Source organism: Thamnophis elegans, chromosome 2, assembly GCF_009769535.1.
Source record: "Thamnophis elegans isolate rThaEle1 chromosome 2, rThaEle1.pri, whole genome shotgun sequence".
Taxonomy (NCBI): domain Eukaryota; kingdom Metazoa; phylum Chordata; class Lepidosauria; order Squamata; family Colubridae; genus Thamnophis; species Thamnophis elegans.
In genome coordinates, this window is record NC_045542.1 from 153,764,363 (window position 1) to 153,790,780 (window position 26,418).

General features: G+C 46.6%; 1 protein-coding gene across 1 annotated transcript in view; it reads left to right on the forward strand.

The window, feature by feature from the left end:
• Positions 1 to 26,418, forward strand: part of LOC116504053 (carnitine O-acetyltransferase-like) — a 62,456-nt gene that overhangs the window by 28,947 nt on the left and 7,091 nt on the right. The window contains exons 4-9 of the mRNA XM_032210872.1: positions 9,126 to 9,179; positions 12,398 to 12,563; positions 17,135 to 17,309; positions 20,686 to 20,864; positions 22,507 to 22,607; positions 24,925 to 25,044. Of these exons, the coding sequence (XP_032066763.1) occupies positions 9,126 to 9,179; positions 12,398 to 12,563; positions 17,135 to 17,309; positions 20,686 to 20,864; positions 22,507 to 22,607; positions 24,925 to 25,044 (795 nt within the window). The remainder of the gene's footprint in view (positions 1 to 9,125; positions 9,180 to 12,397; positions 12,564 to 17,134; positions 17,310 to 20,685; positions 20,865 to 22,506; positions 22,608 to 24,924; positions 25,045 to 26,418) is intronic.

The window sequence follows — 26,418 nt, forward strand, 5'->3', positions numbered from 1 at the left end:
ATTTTGTTTGTCAGAAGGTCGCCAAAAGGAATGACCCCAGGACACTGCAACCGTCATAAATATGAGTTGCTAAGCATCTGAACTTTGATCAGGTGACCATGGGGATGCGGCAATGGTCGTATGTGTGGAAACTGGTCAGAAGTCAAGTTTGAATGGTCACTAAATGAACTGTTGTAAGTCGAGGACTATCTTTACAACACTGTCTGAGTTATAGCTCTGTTCTCTGTTGACCTTGCATTTTAGCTTGTGTTTTTTTTTTCCAGTCCTTGTCTTTCCATGTATCGGGGCAATAATTCGGTACTGAAGCGATTGGTTCTTTTGGGTCCAAAGACAATAAGCACACCAGTAAATAGAGAGATTTTAAACTTTATTCAAGCTAAAAGAAACAGATTGAAAGGCGTAATATAAAAAGTGTACATACCAACCAAAGTAATACTCAAATCTCCCACAAACTGCCCGGAACTCCTTAATTAAAAACAACAATAGAGATTTTATTATTAATATTTCTGTGGGGCAGCCAATTTATACAGTACAGCTTCCAACAATTTATTTAGCGACTGTTCAAAGTTACAACAGCCCTAAAAATACGACCTATGACCGCTTTTCACACTTACGACCATTGCAGTGTCCCCCCCATGATCAGAATTCAGCCGCTTGCCAACTGACTCGTATTTATGACGGCTGCAGTGCCCTGAGGTCATGCGATCCCCTTTTGTGACATTTTGACAATCAGAATCAATGGGGAAGCTGGATTCACTTAACGACCGTGTGACGAACTGAACAACCGCAGTGGTTCGCTCAACGACTGTGGCAAGGAAGTTCATGAAATGGAGCAAAACTCACGTAACACATTTTTCACTTAGTAGCAGACATTTTGGCCTCGATTGTAGTTGTATGTCAAGAAATACCTGTACTCAAATGTCTTCAAAACTGCCAGGAGCTCCTTAATAACAAAAACAGAAATTGATTTTTTTGGGGGGGGGGGGGCAGCCAGTTTGCACAGTATCTATTTCTAGGTTCTGTGGAGAAACAAAATTCCTACCATTTTTTTTATCATGACCTGATCCCAGGATGTCATGGCCTGGAAGACCTCCATGGAGACTGGAAGACCTGACCTTCACTGGCTGGCACCTGGCCTTTCACAGCTTTGAAGTTACATGATATTTACACACACACGCACACACACACACACACACACCTACCCTCCTCCTATGTTCAGCAACCAAGAGTGAAAACAAGCAGGCTAGCTCACAATGAACTCTAAACTTCTAGACTTTTCTTAATATGAAGGAAAAATCAAAATGGGCCATCAACTCCTCACAAGAACCATGGGCTTTCTGCACAACCACATTGTAGTCGTCTTGCCTCTTTGGTTTTTACTAAATCACCAAAATCTGCCAGATTAAGATTTATAACATGGGAATCAGATTTAAGAGAAATAAATGATAATGATTGGGAAAATATTTGGAATAGAAGAGTATATAAGAATATGTCAGTTAGGAAAATGGATATAAAGTGATATGGAGGAGGTACCTAACACCACATAAATTAAATCAAATAGATGGTAACTATACAAATATTTGTTGGAGGTGCAAGAAAGAGGTTGGAACGTATAAACATATATGGTGGGATTGTGGTAGTTATACAAAAAATATGGGACATATTATAGCACTTTTGAATGTAGATTTAGATATGTCACCAAGAATTGTATTATTGTTGCTGATGGAAAAATGGGATATAAATGAAACAAAAAAGGAATTGATTGTAAATTTGATAATGGCAGTTAGACTAATGATGGCTAAATATTGGGGACAAAATTGGGATATTCAAAGAAATGAGTGGTATAATGAAATTTAGAGTATGGCAACAAATGAGAAATTAACAAAATAAATTAAATTTTAAAAAGGGATGATTAAAGCAAACAATTACAATGAAATATTGGGGGATTTTATAAAAAAGTGTTCGTTTAAGGCAAAGGGAATAAACTTACTCAAGAATATATGTTGTTTTGAGGGGATAAGGGCACAATTGGAATATACTGTATATCTTTTAGTTGTTAAATAAGAAATATAAGAGGGAAAAATGGTCTCCGAGGGTGGGGGTGCACTTTAATATTTGTATTTTTTCCCTTTTTTGTATATTTAGATGTATGTGTACTATGCTTGTATTATTTGTATTTTAAAAAATATTAAAAACAAGATTTGTAACATGTGAAAAGAAGCATTTTCTCCCACAAAAGCTTAGCTATCCATATTTGGAGATCGGCAACAAACACCAGGCAGAAGGACAGAGACAAGATTGTGTTAAAATGTCTTGAAGAATATAATTAACCCCATTGAATAAAATGAATGTAAAATCTCTCCTGTTTCTATTCTCCTGCATAGCAGTCTTTTGCAGTCTTGGCAACTTTAAGCCGTGTGGACTTCAACAGAATCCCCTAGTCAGCTATGGCTGCAAAACATTGCCATATAGGTAGCTCTTGTCCTCTGATTGGTTGCTTAGCCAACGTTCAAAGTTATAATCGACACCCTCCCAAAAGCTGCTTACGATCCAGATTTGAAAATTTCTGCAAGTCCCTTACCCTCTTCTGTGGTTTTATTTTTTTTTTTTATTTTATTTAGCATTTATAGGCCGCCCTTTTCCCTGAGGGGACTCAGGGCGGCTTACAATAGTAAGGGAAGGGGAGTGAAAGACAAAATACAGAAAAAAAAAAGAGATAACTAAAAAGTACTAAAACACAACATTCACTCAGCATTCGGGAGGGGCAAGAAAATTTATCCCCAGGCCTGACGGGCTAGCCAGATCTTGAGGGCTGTGCGGAAGGCCTGGACTGTGGTCAGGGTACGAATCTCCACGGGGAGATTGTTCCATAGCGTCGGAGCAGCAACTGAGAAGGCTCTCCTCCGGGTGGTCGCCCGTCGGCACTGACTGGCGGATGGAATACGGAGGAGGCCCGCTCTATGCGATCTGATGGGACGCAGGGAGGTTATTGGCAGGAGGCGGTCTCTCAAATAGTCAGATCCACTACCATGGAGCGCTTTATGGGTGGTAAGTAAGACCTTGAATTGCACCCGGAGATCTACAGGCAGCCAGCGCAGCTCGCGGAGGATAGGTGTTATGTGGGCGAACCGAGGTGCGCCCACAATCACTCGCGCGGCCGCGTTCTGTACTAGCTGAAGTCTCCGGGTGCTCTTCAAGGGCAGCCCCATGTAGAGCACATTGCAGTATTCCAGCTTAGAGATCACAAGGGCTCGAGTGACTGTCGTGAGAGCCTCCCGATTCAGGTAGGGCCGCAACTGGCGCACCAGGCGAACCTGGGCAAATGTCCCCCTGGTCACAGCTGATAGATGGTGATCAAAACTCAGCTGTGGATCCAGGAGGACTCCCAAGTTGCGGACCCTATCTGAGGGGTATAAGTTTTGTCCCCCCAGCCTGATTGATGGAACGGTGGTCAAATTATTGGGAGGAAAACACAACAGCCACTCGGTCTTGTCTGGGTTGAGCACCAGTTTGTTTGCTCTCATCCAGTCTTTAACAGCTTCCAGACCCTGGTTCATCACGTCCACCGCTTCATTGAGTTGGCACGGGGCGGACAGATACAATTGTGTATCGTCCGCATATTGGTGATACTTTATCCCGTGCCTCCGAATGATCTCGCCCAGCGGTTTCATGTATATGTTAAATAGGAGGGGGGACAAGACCGACCCCTGTGGCACCCCATATGTTAGGGGCCTCGGGGACGATCTCTGCCCACCCACCAACACCGACTGCGACCTGTCCGAGAGGTAGGAGGAGAACCACTGCAAAACAGTGCCGCCCACTCCCACCTCCCGCAGTCGTCGCAGAAGGATACCATGGTCGATGGTATCGAAAGCCGCTGAGAGGTCAAGGAGAACTAGGATGGACGCAAAGCCTCCATCCCTAGCTCTCCAGAGATCATCGGTCAATGCGACCAAAGCGGTTTCTGTGCTGTAACCTGGTCTGAAGCCGGACTGGAAGGGGTCAAGATAGTTTGCTTCCTCCAAGGTACGCTGAAGCTGGAGGGCAACCACTTTCTCAACAACCTTCCCCACAAAGGGAAGGTTGGAGACTGGACGGTAGTTATTAAGAACAGCTGGATCCAAAGACGGTTTCTTCAGAAGGGGTCTCACCACTGCTGCCTTAAGCTCGGTGGGGAAGTGCCCCTCCCGAAGAGATGCAACAACAACCACTTGGATCCAGCCTCGTGTCACCTCACTGCTGTTGGCAACCAGCCAGGAGGGACACGGGTCCAGTACACAAGTGGAGGTACTCACAGCTCGCATAGCCTTGTCCACATCCCCAGAGGCAACTTCCTGAAACTCAACCCAGAGATGGTTTGCCAAGTCTTTCCCCTGTGTCTCAGCTGGCTCTGCAAGAGTGGAGTCCAGGTCCGCTCGAAACCGGGCAACTTTGTCCGCCAAGAACTGAACATACTCCTCAGCCTTACCCTGTAAGGGGTCCCCCGTCTCCCTCCTATTTAGGAGGGAGCGGGTTATCCTAAACAGGGCGGCTGGGCGGGACTCGGCGGACGCTACCAAGGAGGCAATGTGTGTTCTTTTTGCCGATCTTAAAGCTCGAGTATACTCCTTGGTGCATGCTGTTACAACTGCCCGGTTCAATTCGGACCTGTCTGATCTCCACAAGTGCTCTAGGCGTCTCCTCCGGCGCTTTATCTCCCGGAGCTCCTCGGTGAACCAAGGAGGCCTCCGGGGACCGCTGACCCGGAGGGGCCGTAGTGGCGCAATCCGGTTTAGAGACCCCGAAGCTGCCGAGTGCCAGGCAGCGACAAGGGTCTCCACCGAACTGTGGGCGAGAGTATCTGGAATAACCCCAAGCTCCGTCTGGAACCTAACAGGGTCCATCAGTCGCTTGGGGCGGAACCACCTGGTCGGTTCCTCCTCCCTACGGTGGGGGTTTGGCCTCCGGAAGTCTAGCCTCAGTAGGCAGTGGTCTGACCACGACAGGGGTATGATCTCATTACCCCTCAGACCAAGATCATAACTCCACTGCTCCGAGAGGAATACGAGGTCGAGCGTGTGACCCGCTGAGTGGGTTGGGCCTCGAATTACCTGAGTCAAGCCCATGGCTGTCATGGAAGCCATGAACTCCTGCGCTCCATCAGAGCGTTCACCGAGCGAAGGCAGGTTGAAGTCCCCCAGCACCATAGGTCTAGGGAACTCAACCGCCAGCTCGGCTACTGACTCGAGAAGCGAGGAGAGGGCTGTTGCAATGCAGTTGGGAGGCAGGTACGTAAGCAACAAACCCACTTGACCCTTGAGGTCCAGCTTCACCAGCAGGGACTCACACCCGACAAGCTCCGGAGCAGGGATCCTACGAGGTACTAAAGACTCCCGGGCTACTATAGCCACACCGCCACCCCTTCCCTGGGCCCTCGGCTGATGCAGCACCTGAAATCCATCTGGGCACATCTCTACGAGGGGGACTCCTCCCTCCGTGCCCAGCCATGTTTCAGTAATACATGCCAGGTCTGCGCCCTCATCAATTATCAAGTCCCGGATGATGGGGGCCTTATGAACCACAGACCTGGCATTTAGCGACAGCAGCCTGAGACCAGGGTCCTGATTACTCGCGCCATCTGACCTTGGAGTGGGACTCCTAGGGCCGGAAGGAGGGATCTCTGTAATATAGCGAACCCTCCTTCCCCAATGATGGCCTGCCCTAAAGTCCCCGCCATATCTGCCTCTCCCTGTTATGACCGCAATGCTCCGACCCTCTCCCGTGGATATGGCCCCCCCAACCACCCCAATGGCCCCCATATAACCCGCCAGGTCCTCCGAATCACTCATACTCAAACTCTCACACAAGCAGTCCTCACTAAAAGAATTAAAACACAAATACAGCTAAATAAAATAAAGGTGAGATCATTCATGCAACCAGACAATCCCATGCACTCAACATACCAGTTAAAATAAGAAAATGCAAGTCCCTTACCCTCTTCTGTGGTCACATGACTACTTTGAATGCTCAGCAGGTGGGCTGTGTTAAGGGCCATTTGCAGTATTATTCAAGCACACAAGTGCGTTTTACCATGGTTTTGCAAAAAAAGGTGGGGGGGGAGCATTTATTTTTGCTTTTTGGCAAAACCAGCCCATAACAAACTTTAGTTCATTTAATTATCATGGTGTTTGGTACTTTAAAAGTCATCTATTAGAAATCCATTACAGGCAGTCCTCAACTTATAACCATGAGTTTAGTGAGCGTTTCAACGGCACTGAAAAAAGTGACGTGACCAGATTTCACAGTTATGACCATTGCAGCATCTCCATAGTCATGTAACCAAAATTTGTGCACTTGGTAATTGTATGCATTTATGTGGTGGCTCAGTGTCTAAGACGCTGAGCTTGTTGATTAGAAAGGTAGGCCGTTCGGCGGTTCGAATCCCTAGCGCCGCATAATGGAGTGAGCTCCTGTTACTTGTCCCCCAGCTTCTACTAACCTAGCAGTTCGAATGTATGTAAAAAATGCAAGTAGAAAAACAAGGACCGCCTTTGGTGGGAAGGTAACAGCGTCCCGTGCGCCTTTGGTGTTTAGTCATGCTGACCACATGACCACGGAGACGTCTTCGGACAGCGCTGGCTCTTCGGCTTTGAAACGGAGATGAGCACCGCCCCCTAGAGTTGGGAACAACCAGCACATACACTATATTGCCAAAAGTATTCGCTCATAACTGATTATGATTATTCGGATGGGTGAGCGAATAATTTTGGCAATATAGTGTATGTGTGAGGAGAACCTTTATCTTTACCTACGACAGTTGTGCTGTCCTGAGGTTGTGGGGTCACCAATTGTAGCCTTCTCATCCAACTTCTGACAATGGGGGAAGCCATTTGCTTAATGATGATGTGATTCACTTAACAACTGCAGTGCTTCACTTAGCAACTGCCTTCTTTAGCAACATGATCTTCGGGCTCAATTGTGGTCGTACGTTGAGTTCTACCTTTAGTGGTTCATACATTGTGCGAAGCTGCACATCATGTCTGCTAACTACAATGCCTGTTTGGACAACATGCTAAGCACAGAGCGAACAAGTGATATTCTGGCTTACTGCGAAAACTCAGCCAGCGCTGCCTTCCTCTCTGATGCAATTCATGGATACCATGTCTCTTGCATGAACAGAGTGGTAGCTCTTGGTGCTACGTTCTATAGTTTTCCCTCTGGTCCGTTGACTAGGGGGTGCTGTCCTCACTCCTGATTGGTTACCTGCTTGGTTACCTGTCAAACAGGGCTCAGCTGTTGGCGGTTAGTTGAGGCACACGTGTTGTGAAGGGCCGCATTTGGCAATCTGTTAGCATTAAAACTGTTAGTATTTTGAAGTCCTGGCTTGCCTCTGTTTGTCCGCCCGAGTTCTCCCTAGCTAGCTAGAACACTTGGGATACAAGAAGTCTCGTTTCTTGTGGGGTTAGTTGCTGGTGAGTGGATGGAAAAAGTGCCCTGTACTGCATGGATTATAACAGGGGGAAGGGAGGTGGACTTGTATTTCTGCAGCTGGAAGAGTTGGAAGGAGATTCAGAAGAAGGGACCAAAGGAAACAGGACATGTTCACCCAGAACATAATTAACTTGTGGCAATCATTACAAGAGTTGATGGTGGCCATTGAATTACATGTCTTTGAGAAAATCCCTGGATAAATTCATGGGCAATGGGACTATCAAGGGCCTACACAGCAATATTTCTCAACCTTGGCAATTTTAAGGCATGTCGATTTCCAACTGGCTGGGGAAATTAGCAGAATAACAGAGTTGGAAGGGACCTTGGAGACTTTTAATCCAAGTCCCCCCGCTCAAGCAGAAGACCCTATATCACAGTGATGACACACACACCCGTGCGCCCTGTACATGCACACACAATGCCCCCTGCTTTGGGCCTAGTAGGCCTCCCTGCAGCTTCCTGAGAGCAAAACAAGGGGACCATAGACGCACACACCCTGTTTTGGGCCTAGTAGGCCTCCCTGCAGCCTCCTGGGACCAAAAAAGGGGCGTGCCCCCCCCCAGCACATGCACGGTGGAGCTGAGCTGGGGCAACGGCTCACATGCCCGCAGAGAGGGCTCTGCGTGCCACCCGTGGCATGCGTGCCATTGGTTTGCCATCATGGGTATATCATTTCAGATAAATGACTGTCCAGTCTCTTTTGGAAAAACCTCCACCGATGGAGCACCCACAATTTCTGGAGGCAAAGCTGTTCCACTGCTTAATTGTTCTAATCGTCAGAAAATTTCTCCTTAGTTCTTGCTTTCTCCTTGATTAGTTTCCATTCATCGCTTCTGTTAGGAATATAATTCTAACGGTTGGGTTGGCAATATATAAATCATATAACAATGTTTGCACCTGTTTCTTTAAATCATACTGTAAAATGTGATTGGTTGCTGTTTTCCTCAATCGGCCATAAGAGGGAGCCAGAATGACTGTTAGCTCTCTGTTTCGTTAGATGCTGGGCTGATCTGATCTGAGTGTTTTTTTGGAAGGTGGAAGTGCCGTGAGCTATTGTAAGTTTTGCAACTGTTAGCAAACTTTGTGTACCGGACTGTTTATATGATACTGGACTATGTTATTTGGATTATCCCTTAACTGAAAGACATAGATGACTGACTGTCTTAACTGTGTATTACTTGGACTGTTTGATGGACTCTGATACTTCTATTTCCACAAAAGTAAAAGCCTATTTAAACTGCAGTGTCTCTGTATGCTGGTTTGTGTGTTCTCCAACACAACTCTCACAACGCTTCTCTGAACGCACTCGCTCTCCCAACCTAACAGCTTCTTGTCCTGCCCTCAGGTGCTTTGGAGAATAGTTTGACTCCCTCTTCTTTTGTGGCAGTCCTTCAAATACTGGAACACTGCTATCATGCCACCCCTAGTCCTCCTTTTCACATACCCCAATTCCTGCAACCGTTCTTCGTAAGTTTTTAGACTCCAGCCTCCTAATTATCTTTGTTGTTCTTTGCACTTTTTCCAGAGTCACAGCATCTTTTTAACTTTGCGTTGACTAAAACTGGATGCAGGATTCCAAATAGGGTCTTCGCAAGGTATTATAAAGCAGTACTAACTTGTTTTTCATTTCTCCTGGTCTTCTCATCCTCTCACAGGTTTGCAGCTAAACTCATTGCGGGTGTGCTGGATTTCAAGGCAAAGATTGACCGGTGAGTAGGTTCCTTTGGATCTTTTGACCCAATACAGGGGATATCCAATCCATGCAAATTGAAACCCACTGGGCAAATCTGGAAGACAAATTCTATCTCCAGTGGAAATTGGAAGAAGTGGGTCGCGGTGGTGCAGTGGTTAGGAGGCAGTATTACAGGCTAATTCTGCTGACTGCCCACAGTTTGATTCTGACCGGCTCAAGGTTGATTCAGCCTTCGATCCTTCCGTGGTTCGGTAAAATGAGGACCCAGATTATTGGGGACAATAATGCTGACTCTGTAAAAGGGCTATGAAGCGGTATATAAGTCTAAATGCTACTGCTATTGCGAACCCTGGTGCTGGGGTGGTTAGAATGCAGTATTGCAGGCTAATTCTGCCCATTGCCAGCAGTTCGATCCTGAGCGGCTCAACGTCGACTCAGCCTTCCATCCTTCCTAGGTTTGGTAAAATGAGGACTCAGATAGATGCTGACTCTGTAAACCGCTTAGAGAAAGCTGTAAAAGCACTGTGAAGCGGTATATAAGTGTTATTGCCACTGCTGTTTTTGCCTGGGAAGAACATGGGGCCTTCCCTGGGGAAGCCTGAATAGGTCAAAAGTGGCAAATGGCTCCAGGTGGGCCAGTGGTTGCCAGGGAAAAAGTGACTTTGGGTGTTGCTGCTCCTGGGTGAAGAACAGGATAGCTGGGAAGAGGGTGGCAGCTGGCAGAGTCAGAATGGTATAGTTGTACTCCCTGTACTCCCAGATGGACTATTTCAGGGGTTGTGGGGGGGGGGGGTTCTTGTCTTCCCCAAACTCTTTACCTTCTGACTTACCTGTGCAAGTGGAGAACCAGTCAAGTCTTCCAGACCAGAGGTGCTTCTCCTTCCACAGGGGGCCAGAGCGTGCAGCAATGAAGATCACCCCTGCTCCCAAGAAAAAGAAACCTGTGCTTTGGGCCCTAAGGGGAAAAGCGGCGTTCTCCCCTTAGAGTTCTCCCCCTTTCCCAGCTATCAAATGCTTAACCTCTTTCCTTTCCACACTGCATTTCTAGCCAATCATTTTGGAAGCGATCTTCCAACTTTTAACCCGCCTTGTTCAAAACGTCTTCTTTGGCACAGTAAAAAGTTTGCTTTGCAGGTTTTGGCAATGTCACTTTTTGTTTCCATCTGATGGCATCCAAGTTTTGCTTCTGTTGAGGGGCCCTTGGGCTGTACTTAGGGCATAGAGTAGAGTAGAATGGAATAGAATAGAATAGAATAGAATAGAATAGAATTCTTTATTGGCCAAGTGTGGTTGGACACACAAGGAATTTGTTTTTGGTGCATATGCTCTCAGTGTACATAAGGAGAATAAAATGCACTCATCAAGAATCATAAGATACAACACTTAGTGGTAGTCATAGGTTACTAATAAGCAATCCAATTGTACTAGGAAACAAATAAAACAATATAAATTGTAAAGGTACAAGCAACATGGTTATAGTCATAAGTGGAAAGAGATAGGTATTAGGAAGGAAGAGAATAATAATACGATCATCATCATCATCATAGTCAAAGAAAAAGAACTAGAAAAAATAATGAAATATTGTGACCTGGCCATCGAAACTACACAGCTATGGATGAAGTATCTAACGGTGATACCCATTGTCATCGGTGCACTTGGCACCATGTCCAAGAATTTTACAAAATACATCAACAAATTGCAGCTTCCTGCAATAACACCAGCGGAACTGCAAAAAACTGCGCTACTCGGAACATCTTATATTTTAAGAAGGTACTTGGTTGATACCTAGGACACTGGCAGCAAACCGTATCAACCATTAGCACCAGTCACTGGTATTTGTAATGCATTTTTGAATGTTCAGTTGGCTGAGTTTCATGTTTAATGAATAAAGTATATCTTAATAATACAACAGACTTAGTAAATGTTGACAGTGTTGTGGGAATTAGTTATTTAGCAGAGTGATGGCATTCGGGGGTGGTGGAGCTGTCCTTGTGTCTAATTGTTCTGGTATGTAGTGCCCTATAGCATTGTTTTGAGGGTAGAAGTTGAAACCATTTATGTTCAGGATGTGAGGGGTCTGTAGTTATTAAAGGTTAGTAAAGGTACTAGACTAGAAGTGGGAAAACCTGGGTTCTTTTTCTCCTCTGAGCCACAGAAGCTCTCCAGGAGAACTCATTCATTTTATTTGAACCAGAATAACAGAGTTGGAAGGGACCTTGTAGGCCTCCTAATCCAAGCCCCTGCTCAAGCAGGAGACCCTATACCTGGTCTGTCAAACTGGCAGCCTGTGGGCCGGATACAACCCACACAGGCCATACCAGCCCCAGCTCCGCAAAGGCAAAAAAAACCATCCCAATACGGCCTGCGGTGCGATCAGGTTTGACAGCGCTGCTCTATACCGTTTCAGACAAGTGGTTGTCCAGTCTCTTCTTAAAAACCTCCAGTCTTGGATCACTCACAACTTCCCGAGGCAAGTTGTTCCACTGATAAATTGTTCCCACTGTTAGAAAATTTCCCTCTTAGTTCTAGGTTGCTTCTTTCCTCGATTAGCTTCCATCCATTGCCTCTTGTCCAGCCTTCAGGTGCTGTGGAGAATAGATTTATCCCCCTCCTCTTCTTTGTGGCGGCCCCTTAGATAGTGGAACCCTGTTACCTCAAGTCCTTCTTTTTGATAAACTAGACCTACCCAGTTCCTGCAACCGTTCTTCGTATGTTTTAGCCTCCAGTCCCCTAATCCTCTTGGTTGCTCTTCTTTGCATTCTTTGCAGCCTTTATACAGTGGGACCTTGTGTCCCGAATGGCTTAGACTACAAACAATTCGGGTGCCAAAAAATTTCCTAAATGTTTCACTCATGTCACGAAGACATCCTCGGCTGCCGAATAAACACAGCCGCTGAGATTTCCCCTGCCACACCATTTTTTGTGTGGGCGCAGGTGCAGTTTGTCTTGCTTCTAGTCATGACCAAATCGGGTGCCAACCTAAGTTCTGGAACAGATTACAGTCGGCACCTGAGGTCCCACTGTATCAACTTGGGGCCACTCCATCCTTCCTAGCCAACCTAGTTCAAGGGGGGGGGGGATTGAATTCTAAGGCCTGCCTTCAGCTTCTGGATGCAAAGGGGGAGGGGAAGGACTATCAGAGATTCATAGGCAGGTCTGCCCATGGCTTTCTGGTGGACTGACATTGAGAGAGGAAGCTGATTTGTTACCTTTTTCTTTCTATCCCCATGGCAGCCAGACCCTGCTAGTTGAGTATTCCCAGGGTCACCCTCTCAGCATGGACTGCTATTCTCGCCTCTTTGCCTCCTGCCGACTCCCTGGACGAAAACGTGACACTATTTTACTGCCTCCTCCTGGACGGAAACCCCCAAGTTATATTACCGTTGTTCGCAACTTCCAGGTAAAATACGTTGGTCCCAACCAGTGGTGAAATTCAATTTTTTTTTACTACTGTTTCAGTGGGCATGGCAGGGAAAGGGTACTGCAAAATCTCCATTCCCTCCCCACTCCAGGGAAAGGATACTGCAAAATCTCCATTCCCACCCATTCTCCAATCCCCACTCACTCCAGAGAAAGGATACTGCAAAATCTCCATTTCCTCCCCACTCACTCCAGGGGAAGGACATCGCAAAATCACAATTTCCTCCCTACTCCAGGGAAAGGATACTGCAAAATCTTCATTCCCACCCCACTCACTCCAGGGAAAGGATACTGCAAAATCTCCATTCCCACCCCATTCTGGGGCCAGCCAGGGGTGGTATTTGCTGGTTCTCCGAATTACTCAAAATGTCTGCTACCGGTTCTCCAGAACCTGTCAGAACCTGCTGGATTTCACCCCTGGTCCCAACCATTGGTCCCTGGATCTGTTGGGAGCAATTCTTGGGGGCCTGAATATAAGGCCCCATATTTCTTTGCTACTGCATAAGAAAAGAGATAAAACACTATTTTAATATTTTAAAAGTGTGATGTTCTAGTTCAGGTGTTGATGTGTAATTGGAGACTCCCAGATTCTCCCTCCCTTTCAACCATGGAGATCCCCTGGATTACTTTGGATCGGTCATGTTGGCAGCCTAAGCCTCTTAATCCACTGTACTCCACAAAATTGTTTTTTGATAACATGGAATGCAGTTTGGATGCCCCCTTAACAGAGGTGGGCTGCTGCTGGTTCAGACCGGTTCAGGCAAACCGGTACTTCCGACCAGCAGTTGGCCTCGCCCACCCACTCTGGCACTATCCCATCCTATATAATCATGTTTTTATGCCATGTGCATGTGCAGAAAATGCATGCACAAGTATACCGAGTGTGCACGCACACACTCATTTTCAGTTCTGGGCAAACCGGTTATTACATTATGTGACACCCACCTCTGTCCCTTAAGCTCCCAAATGAAGAGTGGTATATAAATCTCTAACACATCAGTAAGGTATATCATGCAGTGATGTGCGGTGAGGTTTATACCTGGTGAGGCTCAGCTGGGCATCCTTTTGCGAAGCAGCTCAGCAGGGCAGCGGTCGGCCTCGGCGGGGGGGGGGAATTTGCATCGCGGGAGCAGCCAAGCGCCCGGGTCTGCAGCAAAGAGCCAGCCTCCTCCTTCTCGTCCACTCCTCTCTCCTCTGAAGCACGCCCCGCCCAACGTAAGCATGCTCAAGAAGACATGATTCGCTGCTTGCAGATCAGGAGGCGGGAGAATTAGTGCCTCTTTTCCATCTGAGCTTCTTTGCCTTTTAACTCTTTCTTAACTTTTAGAAGGCGAAAAATTCCTTATGGAAAAGAGGCCCCGAGTTCTCTCACCTCCTGCTTTGGTTAACACTAAGCAGACACCAAGCCACTGTGACCTGGAATCTGGTAGCAACTATCTTGGCTTTAATTATTTAAAAAATTTTTTTTTAAATTTCTTTCTTTTTCCTGAGGAGACTGGTGAGGCTTCGCCTCCCTTGCCTCTAGTGACTGCACGTCCCTGATATCATGGTTATAGGATTGGAGGCACATCAAGAGGATGTGCAGTGGACTTGTGATCTTGGTCTGAGGGGTAATGAGATCATACCCCTGTCGTGGTCAGACCACTGCCTACTGAGGCTTGACTTCTGGAGGCCAAACCCCCACTGTAGGGAGGAGGAACCAACCAGGTGGTTCCGCCCCAGGCGACTTATGGACCCTTTGAGGTTCCAGATGGAGCTTGGGGTTATTCCTGATACTCTCGCCCACAGTTCGGCGGAGACTCTGGTTGCCGCCTCACACTCGGCGGCATCGGAGTCCCTCGACCGTATTGCGCCACTACGGCCCCTCCGGATCGGCGGATCCCAGAGGCCCCCTTGGTTTACTGAGGAGCTCCGGGAGAAGAAGCGCCGGAGGAGATGCCTAGAGCACCAGTGGAGGTCCGATAAGTCCGAATTGAACCGAGCACTTTTGACAGCATGCACCAAGGAATATATCAGGGCATTGAGGACGGTAAAAAGAACATATATTGCCACCTTGGTTGCATCCGCTGAGTCCCGCCCAGCCGCCCTGTTTAGGATAACTCGCTCCCTCCTAAATAGGAGGGATACGGGGGACCCCCTGCAGGGTAAGGCTGAGGAATATGTCCAGTTCTTAGCGGACAAAGTTGCTCGGTTTCGAGCGGACCTGGACTCCACCTTTGCAGATCCAGCCGAGACCCAGGGGGATAACTTGGCAGACCATCTCTGGGTTGAGTTTCAGGATGTTGCCTCTGGGGATGTGGACAAGGCCATACGAGCTGTGAGTACCTCCACCTGTATACTGGACCCGTGTCCCTCCTGGCTGGTTGCCAACAGCAGTGAGGTGACACGAGGCTGGATCCAGGCGGTCGTTACCGCCTCCCTTCAGGAGGGGCACTTCCCCGCCGCACTTAAAGCGGCGGTGGTGAGACCCCTCCTGAAGAAACCATCCTTGGATCCAGCCGTTTTTAACAATTACCGTCCAGTCTCCAACCTCCCCTTTGTTGGGAAGGTTGTTGAGAAGGTGGTGGCCTTCCAGCTCCAACGGTCCTTGGAGGAAGCTAGCTACCTTGACCCCTTCCAGTCCGGCTTCAGACCTGGTTACAGCACAGAAACCGCTTTGGTCGCATTGACCGATGATCTCTGGAGAGCCAGGGATGGAGGCCATGCGTCCATCCTGGTTCTCCTTGACCTCTCGGCGGCTTTCGATACCATCAACCATGGTATCCTTCTGCGACGACTGCGGGAGGTGGAGGTGGGAGGCACTGTCTTACGGTGGTTCTCCTCCCACCTCTCAGACAGGTTGCAGTCGGTGTTAGTGGGGGGGGCAGAGATCGTCCCCGAGGCCCCTAACATATGGGGTGCCGCAGGGTTCGGTCTTATCCCCCCTACTATTTAACATCTACATGAAACCGCTGGGCGAGATCATTCGGAGGCACGGGATAAAATACCACCAATACGCGGATGACACACAGTTGTATCTGTCCGCCCCGTGCCAACTCAATGAAGCGGTGGACGTGATGAGCCAGGGCCTTGAGGCCGTTAAGAACTGGATGAGTGCTAACAAACTGGTACTCAACCCGGACAAGACCGAGTGGCTGTTGTGTTTCCCTCCCAATAATTTGGCCAGTGTTCCATCGCTCAGGCTGGGGGGTTAAATTTTACACCCCTCAGATAGGGTTCGCAACTTGGGAGTCCTCCTGGACCCACAGCTGACTTTTGACCATCACTTATCGGCTGTGACCAGGGGGGCGTTTGCCCAGGTTCGCCTGGTGCGCCAGTTGCGACCCTACCTGAACCGGGAGGCCCTCACAACAGTCACTCGAGCCCTTGTGATCTCTAGGCTGGAATACTGCAATGTGCTCTACATGGGGCTGCCCTTGAAGAGCATCCGGCGACTTCAGCTAGTCCAGAATGCGGCCGCGCGAGTGATTGTGGGCGCACCACGGTTCGCCCACATAACACCTATCCTCCGCGAGCTGCGCTGGCTACCTGTTGATCTCCGGGTACGCTTCAAGGTGCTACTTACCATCCATAAATCTCTCCATGGTAGTGGATCTGCATACTTGAGAGACCGCCTCCTGCCGATTACCTCCCTTCGACCTATCAGATCGCACAGATTAGGCCTCCTCCGAGTTCCATCCGCCAGTCAGTGCCGACTGGCGACTACGCGGAGGAGAGCTTTCTCAGTAGCAGCTCCGACCCTTTGGAACGACCTCCCCGTGGAGATTCGTACCCTCACCACCGTCCAGACCTTCCGCACAGCCCTTAAGATCTGGCTATCCCGTCAGGCCTGGGGATAAGATCCTAATCCGCTCCACCCGAATGTTGAATGAAAGTTGTGTTTTATTGTCATTTTCTCTTTTTTTTTTATTATTCACGTACAGTTTTATGTCTTTTTTGTCTTGCACTCCCCTTCCCATGATTTGTAAGCCACCCTGAGTCCCCTCAGGGAAAAGGGCGGCCTATAAGCTTTAATAAAATGGAAAAAAAAATGAAATGTGTGGCGTCCCAGACAAAACTGCAGACTCTGCTCAAGTATCGCTTATCTGCTATGTCCTGGATAGGAGTGATCTGCCAATAATCTTTTCTGCTGTCCTCACCACTCTGCATCGCCTTCCTATCCGAAGCAGTAATGCTTCCAGACAGTCATGTCATAGGACAGGATGCTCTCGATCGCTCCTCTATAGAAAGTGGTAAGGACAGAGGGAGGAAGATTTTCTCAGGCTACACAGAAAATGCAGGCATTGCTGTGCCTGCTTCATCAGTTGGGCTACCAACCCTGCCTACCTGTTAGTTGCACACCCAGAAATTGGATGCCACCAACCATCTCCACAGGTGAATCATTAATACACTGAGGTGTGTGGCTATGCCTGCGCCTGCCTTTTCTGAAATCGACAATGATCTCTTGAGTTTTTCCAGCGTTTAAAACAAGGCTGCTTAAGAAAAACACCAGCGAACCCTCTACCTCCTTGCGGTAAACGCCCTCATTGTCATTCTTTGTTCCTTTGTCAGTTCTTCCAGCTTGAAGTATACAATAGTGATGGGACACCCCTGACCATTGACCAGCTCTACCTGCAGCTCCTAAAAATCCGCTCCTTTTCTTGGAAGTTGGATAAAGAGCCCTTGGGAATCCTCACCAGTGATCACCGACATACTTGGGGAGAGGCCTTCAATAGTCTCATGAAAGGTATGGGAAGCCATGTTTTGGGAGGTAGAAGGTATGGGCCTTCGATCATGAAGTCTCTGCTCCATGCAGGAATCCAGTTTGAAGGATCCATGTTAGATTGCTGCTCATTCTCCATTTTGAGTGAAGGGGGAACCCTGCCTCTCAAGATCAACTGTAAAACTGCTACTAATTTTATTTTCTTGCCATTCCCCTGTAACTGGGTCCAGATCTAACAAATGGCTTCTTTTAAACACATTAAGGCAGGGGTGTCAAACTCGATTTCATTGAAGGCCGCATCAGGGATGTGTTTGACCTCAGGGGGCGGGGTGGTGGTAGTGGCTGGAGTTGGGAGTGGCCACATGGGCGTGGCCATAGTGGACATTTGCTGTTCTTTCCACAGTTCTTTACTATAACCATTTTCCTATCTCTTCTACCAGATGTTACTGGCAAACATTTATGACTTATTCTTCATATTCCACTGTTTCTAAATTTATACCCCATTGTTTAATAGTAAATTGCTTTTTCAGGCAGAAAAGCTATTTATACTATTGTATTTTTATTATTCATCTAATATTAAAAAATACAATAGCATAAATAACATGATAATACAAGATCTAACAGTAGAGGTAAATTTCCAAGATAATAAATAGAAATGGCCGTCAAATTACAGATTGTTGACTGTAGATTAAATGGACCTGCAGTATGTAAAATCTGGCATTAAACTGTAGTATTAACATAGGATGTTGCTTGTTTTCAATCCAGACCAGGTGCTTACTTGAGGCCACATAATTGTAATCCAGTCCAAGCCAGTCTTCCTGCAGCACTGCCGGCCAAAAACGGGCCACGAAGAGGCTCCAGGCGGCCTGTTTTCTGCGTCCACAGCCTCCTGCAGCACTCTGCCAGCCGAAAATGGGCCATGGGGGGTGGGGGGTGGATGGATTTAGCCCCTGCTGCCCCTTTTGGCTGGCAGAGGCGCCGCAGACTTGGTCCTTTGTGTTAGGTAAGCTCCCTGTTGGGAGAGCGAGAACGTTCAGCGAAGCATTGTGAGAGTTGTGTTGGAGAACACACAAACCAGCATACAGAGACACTGCAGTTTAAATAGGCTTTTACTTTCGTGGTAATAGAGGTATCAGAGTCCATCAAACAGTCCAAGTCATATATGGATAAGACAGTCAGTCATCAATGTCTTTCAGTTAAGGGATAATCCAAATAACATAGTCCAGTAACCATATAATCAGTCCAGTACACAAAGTTTGCTAGCAGTTGTAAAACTTACAATAGCTCACGGCGCTTCATGATCAGATCAGCCCCGCATCTAATGAACAGAGAGAGAACTAACAGGCATTCTGGCTCCCTCTTATGGCCGATTGAGGAATACAGCGCCCAATCACATTTTACAGTATGTTTAAAGCAACATGTACAACATTGTTACATGATTTATATATTGCCAACCCAACCGTTAGAATTATATTCCTAACACTTTGATATTTCCAGGCTGGTCCCATGGGCCGGGTCTAAGCCTCCCCTGGGTTGGATCCAGCCCGTGGGCCTTGAGTTTGACACCCCTGCATTAAGGGATACATTTAAGCAACTACTCTAATATGGTACTCCCCAAATCAGTTTTTCTCACTCTTGGCAACTTTAGGATGTGTGGACGTCAACTCCCAAAACACCCCAGTTCCCCATTGGAACTGCAGTTGCTGACTTTTTTTAAGAATCCCAGCACAAGGGAGGAGCACCATGTGATCAAAATTATTATGCTTGGCAACTAGCATGTATTTATGACAGTTACACTGTCCTCGGCCTGTAGGGCGTGTCATTTAATGTGGTGAACATTCATTTTTACAATTATTTTTCAGCGAGGTGTTCTAAAAATATGTGTTTTTATACAAAGAATTCAAAGCTGCTGTTATTTTTGCAATTGTACCATGTTTAGCTTAGTAAATCCACATCTGATCTTACGCCCCACAAAAGTTCCTCGTAACCCAAACACTGTTAACTTTATCCTTCTCAAAATTATACCTGGGGCTACAAAAATTAAAGGTTTTTTCTGCATGAATATTATCTAGCTAAGCAATAATAATAATAATCCATGCAATCAGAAACCAACATCCGAAAGCAATGATCTGAGTTACAAAAAAGTTTAAGTGAATTTCATCAAGTCTTGGTTTGATTCTTCATTAGCTGCGGATATACTTCTTGGTCTCTGATATAACCTTCATGTTTCTCAGGTGTATCTTATACACTCTTCTACTGTAACTCTCTCCATTGATTGGGCATGACAGGGCCACTGTGGTACTTGCATTTTTTCCTCAATGAACTTCTTTATTTCCGCTGTAGTCAGTTAGCACGTCAAATGTGGCTCATATACCGTACATCTTAGAGTGGAATAGAATAACAGAATTGGAAGGGACCTTGGAGGTCTCCTAGTCCAACCCCCTGCCTAGGCAGGAAATCCTACACCACTTCAGACAAATCGTTATCCAACATCTTCTTAAAGACTTCCAGTGTTGGGGCATTCACAGCTTCTGGAGGCAAGCTGTTCCACTGATTAATTGTTCGAACTGTCAGGAAATTTCTCCTCAGTTCTAAGTTGCTTCTCTGCTTGATTAGTTTCCACCTATTGCTTCTTGTTCTGCCCTCAGGTGCTTTCGAGAATAGCTTGACTCCTCCTCCTTTCTGGCAGCCCCTGAGATATTGGAACACTGCTATCATGTCACCAACCCGGTCTTATTTTCAAATATTTAATCATGGTCTGAAGATTTCATTTGATCTCTAATGAAATCATTGGACCAATCAAGATTAAACATTTGATGGGAAGGTACAGTGTAGTCATATTAAATATATGTTCAGTTTACTTTAATTTTAACTATATGTAAAGGGAAAAGAAAAGGCATGTGGTGGCTCAGACGCTGAGCTTGTCGATCAGAAAGACACTGAGCTTGTCGATCAGAAAGACGGCAGTTCAGCGGTTCGAATCCCTAGCGCCAGGTAGTGGAGTGAGCTTCTGTTACTTGTCCCAGCTTCTGCCAACCTAGAAGTTCGAATGGATGTAAAAATGCAAGTAGAAAAATAGGAACCATCTTTGGTGGGAAGGTAGCAACGTTCCTGGCGCCTTCAGCATTTAGTCATGCCGGCCACATGACCACAGAGACATCTTCAGACAGCGCTGGCCCTTTGGCTTTGGAATGGAGATGAGCACCGCTCCCTAGAGTTGGGAACAACTAGCACATATGTGCGAGGGGAACCTTTACCTTTAAAGGAAAAAAGGAATGATTTTTTTAAGGTGTCACCCCCTTTTCTGACCCCCTTCCGCCCTCCAGAGAATGAGTTTGAACTCTGTCCTGTGCGACAACACAACCATGTTGGGAATTAAATCAGGTATTTCTTGTTCCAGACAAGCTGAACCAGGAATCAGCTCTCAAGATCCAACGTAGCCTCTTCACTGTCTGTCTGGATGCCCCTATCCTGAAGGTGTCCGATGCTCACGCCCCAAGCCGTTTAGCAGCTCAGATGCTGCACGGTGGAGGGAGCTACTCCAACAGTGGCAATCGCTGGTTCGACAAGACACTGCAGGTGAGAATCAAAGTAGGATGTGAATTAGGCTGCAGTTTGGAAGCATAAAGAGACATGATCCTCGGTTGCACAGTAATAAATAAAAGTAAGGTTAAAAAGATAAAGATATACCGTATTTTTCGGAGTATAAGATGCACCGGAGTATAAGACGCACCAAGGTTTTGAAGAGGCAAATTTCAAAAAAAGTAGGTAGGTAGATGGAGGGAGAGAGAGAGAAATACAGTAGGTAGGTAGGGAGAGAGAGAGAATAGGTAGGGAGAGAGAGAGAAATACAGTGAGAGAGAAATACAGTAGGTAGGTAGGGAGAGGGAGAGAGTAGGTAGGTGGGGGGGGGAGAGAGAAATACATTAGGTAGGGAGGGAGAGGGTAGGGAGGGAGAGAGAGAAATATATTAGGGAGGTCGGGAGAGGGTAGGTAGCTAGATAGAGGGAGAGAGACAAATACAGTAGATAGGGAGAGAGAGAGAGTAGGTAGGTAGGTAGATGTTTCCAGGTGTATTTATCCATAAGGCTATGCACATTTTGGTGAAGGGGGCAGGGCTTTGGGAGACAAAAAAATGCTGTATTCGATGTTTAAGACGCACCCAGATTTTCAGCCTCTTTTTTGAGGAAAAACGGTGTGTCTTATACTCCGAAAAATACGGTAGATCAAACTAAGGTTCTACACTTAGGTAAGAAAAAACCCAACTGTACAAGTATAGATTAGGTGAAACGGGCCTCGATGCCAGTAACTGTGAGAAGGAGTCTTAGTGGACAATCACTTACCGTATTTTTCAGAGTATAAGATGCATCTTTTTCCCTCAAAAAAGAGGCTGAAAATCCGGGTGTGTCTTATACACTGAATACAGCATTTTTTGCCTCCTGGAACCCCGCCCCTTCACCAAAATGGCCGTGCATAGCTTTTAGGAGACTTTCAGAGAGCTCCCGGGGGCTGGAGAGGGCAGAAATGAGCAAGAAACGGGCAATTTTTTGTTTGTTTTTGCCCCCCCCCCACCTCCTAGGAGCACTCTATAAGCCTTCTAAAGGCTATCCATGGCCTTTTTTGGAAAAAAAAAAAGGGCCCGTTTTCGTGAGGGTTGCAGAGTGCAAAACACCCCTTTTTTAATTTGCCTCTTCAAAACCTTGGTATGTCTTATACTCCAAAAAAATATGATAAATATAAGTTGGCAGTGTGCGGCGGTAGCCAAAAAAGCCAGTGCAATCCTAGGCTGCATCAATAGTGGGATAGAATCAAGACCTCGTGAAGTTCTAGTAGTTCTAGGAAGCCTTAGTAAGACCCCACTCTGGTCACCACAATACAAAAAAGACTCTGGAAAGCATGCAGAGAAGAGCAGCAAAACTGATTAGGGGGCTAAAATGTACGAAGAACAGTTAAGTGTAATTGGGTATGTCTGTCAGAGTTTGTTGCAAAAATCAAATCCAGAAAGCACACACACATAACTGATTCAGCAGGATTCATTAACTTCTTTCAGGCATGTGCGTGGTGTATCCCTGAGCAAACCGGCAGTAGTAACATCCAGAAACCACCCCTGTTGGGAACCCCTGCTCTAGCTGAGCCCAGCTTTTTAATTTCATCTGTTCAGTGCCTAACAAACCCATTTCTATTCCATTTTTTCCACTCGTACTTTTCCCCTGGCCTTCAGTTCATCATCGGAGAAGATGGCACCTGTGGGGTCCTTTACGAACAAGCCATCGCTGAGGGGCCACTGATTGCCACAGTCATCGATTACGTCCTTGATTATTGGTAATGTCCCTTCTTGGGGGAGAAGATGGTGCTGTGTGGGGCTAGATAGCCTGACTTGGCACCCGTGGGCAGGTTTCGAACCGGTGCTGCAAAAAGCGTTCAGAAGACCATACTCCTTGAGATGCAGTCTCTGAACTCAATAGCCAGTGACAAGGGATGCTAAGCTCCCCTCATAAACCGTGACCCGACAATTGCTCGATAGACATATGCACGCCGACAAAATAGCGCCAATTAAAACGCGACGTCAAAATCGCACCCACAAATTTGCAATGTCAAAATCGCACCAAGAAAAGCGCGATGACAAGCACAATAAAATCGAATTTTTTTTAGGGTTAGGTTTTTATCATTTTTTTAATCATTTTATTGCCATTTATAGGCCGCCCTTTTCCCTGAGGGGACTCAGGGCGGCTTACAATTCGTGGGAAGGGAGTGCAAGACAAAACATGAAATAATATGTGTATAAAATAAAACAATAAAACACAACATTCATTCAACATTCGGGAGGGGCGGATGAAAATCTTATCCCCAGGCCTGACGGGATAGCCAGATCTTAAGGGCTGCGCGGAAGGTCTGGACGGTGGTGAGGGTGCGAATCTCTACGGGGAGATCGTTCCAAAGGGTCGGAGCTGCTACTGAGAAGGCTCTCCTCCGCATAGTCGCCAGTCGGCACTGACTGGTGGATGGAACTCGGAGGAGGCCCAATCTGTGCGATCTGATGGGTCGAAGGGAGGTAATCGGCAGAAGGTTTAGGGTTATAACGTATGTATACGCGTTCCACTATGTTAAAGGCCCAGCACACTCACTGGGCTGTCTATAGTTTGTTGATGACGCGATTTTGTCATCGCGCATTTATTGGCGCGATTTTGTCGAAAATCAATTAGTGATTTTGACGGCGCTCATTTGTCCATCGCGGTTTTGTCGGCGCGCATATGTCTTATCGCGCATTTGTCGGCGAACGCTCATAAACTATATGGCAGAATGAAATAAACCAAGTTGGGGCTTAATTCAAGGATATGAACCTGGCTAGAGGCAGGGTTGTTTTTATATAACGAGAGTAGTCCCAAAGGTGCTTTTTCAGGAGGCAACTGAACTTTCTTGGTTTTTTTTCCTTTTGAAGATGTTTCGCTTCTCATCCAAGAGGTTTCTTGGATGAGAAGCGAAACGTCTTCGAAAGAAAAAAAAAAACACCAAACAAATAAGAAAGTCCAGTGGCCTCCTGAAAAGGACAACCGCGTGACCCAGATGACTGAGAATCTCTACAGACTTATAACACAGAGTATATTTTAATTGGGTAAATGTCTGTGGAGATTCTCAGTCATCAAGGTTGTTCCTGTTGTGGTTCCCCCAGCAGCCTGCAGAGCTGGCAGCAGAGTCAGACAGCGAGGAGGTTGGGGAGGAGCATGGGGTAGTCCTGGAGTCTGCGGAAGCTCGGACGAGGGCTCTGCGTCAGAGGCAGAGAGGGGGCCAGGGCCATCTGGGAGTTATATGCTGCCTCCGGAGCCTCCAGAGTCGGACAGCAGCAAGGCAGAGGAACAGGTTTCCCCCGGTTCCCAGTGTGCGCATGCGCAGAACTTCCAGAAGGCAAGAACAGTTAAAACAGAAGGGATGACTCGGGAGCAAGATTTGGAGGTGATTGACCCCTCCCATAGGACATAAAGGTGGAGCAAAGGCACGTGAGTCTTTGCAGGAAGCAACTTGGTTCATGCTGGTCAGTTTACCTTCTGAAATTCCGTTTGAACTCTGTGCTCCGTGTGGCCTTGCCAAGCTAATTGCTAATTAAGTCTTTGGCAGCATAAATGTGGGGGCTTATCAGTCTTATCCCAAAGGACTTTGGCAGCCTACTGTGGAACTCCTTCCAACTATTTGGGACTCATTACCGGCTGGGAATGAATATAATTCACAGCCTTTGAAATAAAAAGAGGGTTTTTGGACCTAATCATGTGCTTTTTATTGTATCAGGAAGCCTAGGTCAGAATTGTCCCAAAGATGCTTTTTTCAAGGGGCCAACTAGACTTTTTGGGTTTTCCTTTTGAAGATGTTTCGCTTCTCATCCCAGAAGCTTCTTCAGCTTCTTGAAAGCTGGCTTCTTGAAAAAAAATACCTTTGGGGAGAATTTTAATTATTCACCTTTGTTTTATTAATCACATTTATATAGACGCCCTTCTCAAAAGAAGCAACTCTTGAGTGTCGTGCAACAATCAGCAAAAGCAGCCCCTCTATAAAAACTTATAAAAATGTATAAAAACTCATTATTAAAAATAAAAACGTGGAAAAAAATTAAATGTAATGCATCTTTCCTCCCTTTCTTTTCCCTTAGCAAAGATCCGATCATGACACGCAGCCCAATGATTCCTCTACAGTTACCCCCAAAACTTTATTTTTCCATCACTCCAGAAGTCAAGCGTGACCTTGAGCGTGCAAAGCAGAACCTGGATGTGTAAGTAAGCAGGGCGTGTGCTCCGGGTGGCCGGTTTTTTGGTAATGCCCCTTATCGGCCCCACTGAAGGGGTGGAAAACACCAGTAGTCCTCAACTTACAACAGTTCATTTAGTGGCCTTTCAAGGTCACAAGGCCACTGAAAAAAAAGTACTCTTTTTCACCTTTACGACCGTTGCAGCATCACCATGGTCACGTGATCAAAATTCAAGACACTTGGCAGCTGACTCACATTTATGACGGTTGCAGTGTCCCAGGGTCCCCTTTTTGGGAACCAGATTCACTTAACAACCAGGTTACTAACATAACAACTGTAGTGGTTCAGTTGTGACAATGAAAGGTTGGGCAAAATTCAAAATTAACAAATGTTTCACTTCGCAACGGAGGTTTTAGGCTCAATTGGGGCCATAAGTCGAGGACTAACTGGCTCTTTTGTTTCTTGCTCTGGAGCTTTTTCTTATTGTTGTCTTGATTGATAATGCGCCATTAAGTTATCTTATCAATCATATAGATAGGGTGGGTTTTTTTTCATAATGAACTCCTCTCAATCAGGTCCTTCAGCTCTTCCAATAGTGCCTCCATTGCCACTCTTTAACAACAGAGTCCATTCATCTTGCTGGTCATCTTCTCATTTTGTCTGCATTTCCCATCATTTCTAGGCACATTAACAGAGTTAGAAGGCAACCTGTAGAACATCTAGTCCAGGGGTCACCAACCTTCCGGATCTCAGGGACCACTAAATTCATAATTTTAAATCCCATGGACCACCAATATGAATTAGTGACGGGATGGGGTCCTTCAGGCACTTAACCTGGCCGCCTGTTAGCAGAGAGAAGCGCCCAGGGTCAACTCTACGTTTTGCTGTCCATTACAGCCAAGAATGAATGTTTGTAGCCAGCCCAGGCGCTAGATCGGCCCCCTGCAAACTCCGCCTCTCAAGGAGCCCAGATGACAAATTTCGCGCACCACACTTTGAAGCGCCTGGATTCCCAGGGAGGGAGGGAAGCTATTGAACAGGAGGCCAAGCTAAGTGGCTGAAGGACCACATCCTGTCAGCGAGCGGGATTAATTGCCGTAGTTTGAGGATCCCTGATTTAGTGTAATATAAAAAATGCAATTATTTTTCTGTGGAGCACCAAAATTTTCTCATGGGCCACCAGTTGGTGACCAATGATCTAGCCCAAGCAGGAGACCTGATGCCATTTCTGGCAGATGGCAATCAGGGTAACCCTATCTCCCAAAAGGGTTAATTTTAGTTTTTTTTTCATTTGATGGTGTTTTATTTTGTGGCAGCAGACTTCCCTCTATAGTTGCTTTTAATTAAAATACTGTAACGTCAAACAAATGTAAAATGTTTATGGGGCAGGGAGAAGGC